The following is a 6,192-nucleotide window of genomic DNA, read 5'->3' on the forward strand; positions in this document are numbered from 1 at the left end:
AGGCTTCGGTTACCTTTGGTTAGCCCTTCAGGGTGATTCCAGTCTCTCAGCATCTGGTTCATTTGTGCTGCCAAGCGCTCATGGAGTGCCGTGGGTTTCTTTAGCCAGTAGGCGTGTATCATGTCAGGGCCTGGTGCTGTCCAGTGCTTCATACCTGAGACTCTTTCTTGGATGTCTGCCACTGTGACTGGATTCTGTTCAGGGAGGTGAACAGTGGCTCTGAGAGAAGACCACGGCCACTGTGCATCACTATTGTGTGTTGCCTCCTTCTCCCATATGCCTTTCCAGTACTGTTCAGTTTCCAGCCTTGGTGGGTCTGCTCTGCTATTGCTCCCCTGCCATTGAGCGTACACTTTCACTGGTTGAGTTGCGAACAGCCGGTTTATTCGTCTGGATTCATTGTCTCTCGTGTATCTCTTTAGGCGGCTGGCCAAGGCTTGGAACCTTTGTTTGGCAGTTTCCAATGCTTCAGGTATGGGCATCTGGGTGTACCTCTTGGGGACTTGTTTTTTCATTGCACCTTTCAGGGCCTCTGCCAATTGACTCACTTCTCTCCGTGCTGCCTTGATGCTAGCTTCCAGCCTTCTTTTCCATGGTGGGTATTTCATCTCATGGTTGCTCTTACGATAGCCAAGTGTCTCTAGGATCATTGCTGCTGTGGAGTATATCAGTCTCTCAAAATCCAACAGTTTCCATATTTCCTTTAACAACTCTTCTCTCCTTCCTTCCCCTCAGGTTAAGAGTCTGGGTGTCATCCTCGGCAGTTCACTTTCCTTCCATTCACACATAAACAGCATCACCCGGTCCGCTTATTTCCACCTACGGAACATTTCTCGTCTCCGCCCCTCTCTCACCCCCCACACCACCGCCATCCTTGTCCACAGCCTCGTCACCTCCCGCATTGATTATTGCAATTCACTTCTCTTCGGCCTCCCCAACAAATCCCTCCAGAAACTGCAGCTCCTCCAGAACTCTGCAGCACGACTCATCACACGGACCCCCTCCACTCACCACATCACCCCCGTCCTACAACAACTTCACTGGCTTCCCATAAAACAAAGGATCAACTTCAAAATTCTCCTCATCACCTTCAAAGCACTTCATAACCTGGCCCTACTTATCTGACCTCCTCCACATCGCCACCTCTGCCCCACACTCCGCTCTTCCTCCACTCTCCAGCTCTCTGCACCTCCGGCCAAACTCATCACCATGGGGCACAGAGCCTTCAGCTACTGTGCCCCCCAGCTCTGGAACTGTCTCCCCCCTGACCTCCGTACCATAGACTCCCTCCCACTCTTCAAATCAAAACTCAAAACTTCAGACAATCCTACTCCATCTAAACACACATTCACCACATCAATACTGTACTCTGTTTTATTCTGCTGTTTTTATTGTGTTTATTTTAATGACTGCCCTGTACAGTGTCCTTGGGTGTTTTGAAAGGCACTTTTAAATAAAATGTATTATTATGATTATTAGTATTATTATCAGGTCATTGGTTTCAGTGATGGTTGATGTAGGTATCGCTCTCAGAGCTACATTCACATCTTCTACGAGACTTTCTGATGGTACTTCACTTAGCCTCTGTAGTTGGCTTCGTGGTTGCCTCGTGGACATTTTTTCCATGATCTTATTCTTCAGGTCAGTCGCTGCCTTGTTCAACGTGATTGTGGTTATTGGGGTTTCGTACCCAATCTCTGGAGGGTTTATATGTTGTTTTATATATATATAAATATATATATATATATATATATATATATAAAGCTTGGTTCTTCCCCTTCTCAAACATTGCTGGAGGTCTTTTTATTGTTTGAGATAAATGAATACATCCAAACTTAAATAACACAAATCTGGAACTAAACATGTTCACATTCCTGCCACACGGAGCGCTGGCCCTCTATGGATGCATTTTACACAGCAAGCTTACAAAGAGGGGAGAAGAATTGCTCAATTTGCACTTTTGTCTGTAGAATGTACCATAAATATTGGGTTTTTTATGTTAATTAATTCTGCGCTGTAAGTAATTTTCCATTTGAGCCCAAAAATCAAATGAGTGAATACAGTAATAGAATAAATGTGTAAGATATTCGAGTTCATTACTGCAAAAACTGCATTTATTGCCTGTGTCTAAATTTCCTATATCTATCGACGGCCCGTGAACGCCTCAGATGACGTGTCACCTGTGACTTCCTGTTCACTTCCGGGTTGTCCCTGGGCTCTGAGTGCTGTTGTGTTCTGTCCCGGATGAGCGGGGCTCGAGGACATAGTCCGTCCCGCGGCTGGACGCTCTTACCGTTACCGTGAAGAGGACTTTAGGATCATTATGAACTTCTCCCCCAATAACGGAGACTTCACCTTCGTCTCTTCCACAGAAGCTGAAGGTACGCTAACGCAACTAACGCTACGACGACAGGGCCCTGAACGCATCACTGTTGTGGTTGTTTAGTTCTGCTGTTCTTCAAACTTAAATCTCACAATATAACATGTTAGCATTGTTAGCGGAACTGCTACGTCATGTGGCAGCTTTAAATCAAACCACATCATTGAGGTCTCTCCTCTGTCATTAAAGTTTTACTCTGTGTCTATAGCTCTAGTCTGTGTCTATAGCTCTATTCTGTGTCTATAGTTCTATTCTGTGTCTATAGCTCTAGTCTGTGTAATAGCTCTAGTCTGTGTCTATAGCTCTAGTCTGTGTCTATAGCTCTATTCTGTGTCTATAGTTCTATTCTGTGTCTATAGCTCTAGTCTGTGTAATAGCTCTAGTCTGTGTCTATAGCTCTAGTCTGTCTATAGCTCTATTCTGTGTCTATAGCTCTAGTCTGTGTCTATAGTTCTAGTCTGTCTATAGCTCTATTCTGTGTCTATAGCTCTAGTCTGTGTCTATAGTTCTAGTCTGTCTATAGCTCTATTCTGTGTCTATAGCTCTAGTCTGTGTCTGTAGCTCTAGTCTGTGTCTGTAGCTCTAGTCTGTCTATAGCTCTATTCTGTGTCTATAGTTCTAGTCTGTGTCTATAGCTCTAGTCTGTGTCTATAGCTCTATTCTGTGTCTATAGCTCTATTCTGTGTCTATAGCTCTATTCTGTGTCTATAGTTCTAGTCTGTGTCTATAGCTCTAGTCTGTGTCTATAGCTCTATTCTGTGTCTATAGCTCTAGTCTGTGTCTATAGTTCTAGTCTGTGTCTATAGTTCTAGTCTGTGTCTATAGCTCTAGTCTGTGTCTCCAACAACAACAGTCAGTGCTTTAAAACACTACAGACAAATCAAAATGACGATATATACGTTAATCTCAATGTTTTTAACTCAGTCTGAACAAAAAACTATTTCTGTTAAATTTTTTGATGAAAAATCAAAAATGTCACAGACATTTATTAACAAACATCTGATCAATATGTTCCACTTTAGTCCGTTTCTCCTCTAATGGACAGCACGTGTGAGTGAGTTCTGTAGTGTGGCTTGTTTAGATTAAGGTCAGGGTTAGTGCTCCCACTGATGTAGTAAATGTTAATAATAATCATAACTAATATTATTAGTAGTATCATTATCATCCTACTGATGTAGTAATTATTATTATTAATAATCATAATTAGTATTATTATCCTACTGATGTAGTAATTATTATTATTAATAATAATAATCCTAATTATTATTAATATTAATAATCATAATTAGTATTATTATCCGACTGATGTAGTAATTATTATTATTAATAATAATAATCCTAATTATTATTAATATTAATAATCATAATTAGTATTATTATCCGACTGATGTAGTAATTATTATTATTATTAATAATAATCCTAATTATTATTAATTATATTAATAATCATAATTAGTATTATTATCCGACTGATGTAGTAATTATTAATATTAATAATAATAATTAGTATCATTATGATGCTAACCTGTTGCCCAGTATCAAACAATGAACTGATGAAACAGCAGCTACAACATTATTAATAGTTGCACTATTTTAGTGTCTTCTTCTTCTTCTATTTGGTATTTATAGTAGGAATCAAAATGAAAAAATGTGAACGATTCTGAGATAATCTGACTGTGTGTGTGTGTGTGTGTGTGTGTGTGTGTGTGTGTGTGTGTGTGTGTGTGTGTTTCAGAGCTCAGTGGAACCATCAGCTCTCCTGATGTTAAAGTGACCCTGGGGGGCGAGGCCGTCAGAGACCCCTACGCCTCAGCCTTCCTGAGGCAGCGTGGCTATGGGTGGCTGCTGGAGGTGGAGGACGACGACGACAGTGAAGAGAGGAAACCTCTGCTGTGAGTCACAGGTGATTCAGGGAGGACCTCTGACACCTATTGACCATGTGGATCCTCCATGTGAACAGGGAGGAGCTGGACATCGACCTGAAGGACATCTACTATAAGATCCGCTGTGTTCTGATGCCCATGCCCTCGTTAGGGTTCAACCGTCAGGTGGTCAGAGACAATCCTGACTTCTGGGGTCCTCTGGCTGTGGTGCTGCTGTTCTCCATGATCTCCATCTACGGACAGTTCAAGGTCAGGACCTCACATGGACATGTTGGAGATCCACACCAGAACACTTTAGGAACATTCAAACCTCAGGATCATCTTTGTTTCACACACAGCCTGTTATTGATCACCATTATTGTGTGTGTGTGTGTTCCTCATGTTGCTAATGCTAATGTTCTGCGTGTACAGGTGGTGTCATGGATCATCACCATCTGGATCTTTGGTTCTCTGACCATCTTCTTGTTGGCTCGTGTCCTGGGTGGTGAGGTGAGTGTCTGACCCCCTACCCCCCCTTGACCCTCAGATACATTGATCAGCTGATCCTCTGACCCCTCCTCCTCCCCCCACAGGTCTCATATGGACAAGTCCTTGGAGTTATTGGATATTCTCTGCTTCCTCTCATCGTTATTTCTCCTCTGCTGCTGGTGATTGGAGGATTCCAGCTGGTTTCTACTCTCATCAAAGTCAGTGGAAAAACAATACACACACACCTACACACACACACGACATGAAACTAGAAAAAATAAAATGACCAGACAACAATCAGATGTATTACATCATAGCCGACCAATCAGATTAAACATAAAGCACATTTGATTTTATACAGGTGTCTTTGTGTAAAATAAATTAGTTCCAATAATTCACTAATGGTTCTGTGTTTACAGCTGTGTGGTGTGTTCTGGGCTGCATACAGCGCTGCGTCGCTACTGGTTGGAGACGAGTTCAAAACCAAGAAGCCTCTGCTCATATATCCCATCTTTCTTTTGTATATTTACTTCCTGTCGTTGTATACTGGTGTGTAAGTGGTGGGTTTCCTTTTAATCTGTGTTCATCTCCTAAAGGTCGGGACGTTGGGAATATCTGATCATGTACATAGTTATATCATGTGACTGTTGGATCAATAAAATGTGATTTTGCATTTTACACTTCACTGCTGTGCTCATATGAGAATGATCTCATTAGACTGTTTATGATCTGTCTTTTTACATCTACTACTAAATATACCGTTGTCTCATTGATTGTACTTCTAAAAGTACTTCAACTTGATATTTTTATAATTACAATAAATCATCTCATAGCACTCGTTACAAAACAACCCCCCCCCCCCCCCCCATAAACATTTTTTTTGGTAACATATTAGGGGTTATTCTCTATAAAGTCCTCAGACACATTTTCCTCTACATCACTTTCACTGTGAAAGAGCTGTTCCAAAACCTCATTGACAGTAAACTCAATCGTTTCAACTCAAAAGTATCAACTCTACACCTGCAGGTGTGGGGGTGTAAGGTCACACACACACACACACACACGTTTCACAGCTAAAACAGAGGAACACCAATGTCTGCAATATGTGTTCAGCACATAGAAAAAAAAATCATTGTGATGATTTTATGCTTAAATTAGGAAAAGTCATGAAATACAGTCAACTATTACTAGTTGAATGATAAACATTAAATGGGCTCAAATTGATCCAAAGATAATAGGAAGAGCAGCAAATCAGTGGTGAGGGATCTTTAAGGCTACGTTCACACTGCAGGACTTAATGCTCCAAACCGATGTTTTTGCCCGTTTGATCTGTATCTGATCTTTTTATGGCGTCTGAATGACATGAATCCATTTTTTCAAATATATAGTCCTAAATCAAAATCAAAGTACAACTAAATTGCAAATGCCCCCAACACAACATTCAAGTACAATTACAGATTC

The 6,192-nt window shown here is 41.2% G+C and overlaps 1 protein-coding gene across 1 annotated transcript; it reads left to right on the plus strand.

The window, feature by feature from the left end:
- The first annotated feature begins 2,179 nt into the window (after window positions 1–2,179).
- yipf4 (Yip1 domain family, member 4) lies at window positions 2,180–5,409 on the plus strand. The gene is made up of 6 exons (XM_028469279.1): window positions 2,180–2,381; window positions 4,116–4,272; window positions 4,341–4,512; window positions 4,675–4,752; window positions 4,836–4,949; window positions 5,151–5,409. Exons 1-6 carry the CDS (start codon window positions 2,324–2,326, stop codon window positions 5,286–5,288), a joined length of 717 nt encoding a protein of 238 aa, XP_028325080.1. The 5' UTR covers window positions 2,180–2,323; the 3' UTR covers window positions 5,289–5,409.
- The last annotated feature ends 783 nt before the right edge of the window (window positions 5,410–6,192 follow it).

The sequence above is a fragment of the Gouania willdenowi genome, chromosome 15, assembly GCF_900634775.1.
Source record: "Gouania willdenowi chromosome 15, fGouWil2.1, whole genome shotgun sequence".
Classification (NCBI taxonomy): domain Eukaryota; kingdom Metazoa; phylum Chordata; class Actinopteri; order Blenniiformes; family Gobiesocidae; genus Gouania; species Gouania willdenowi.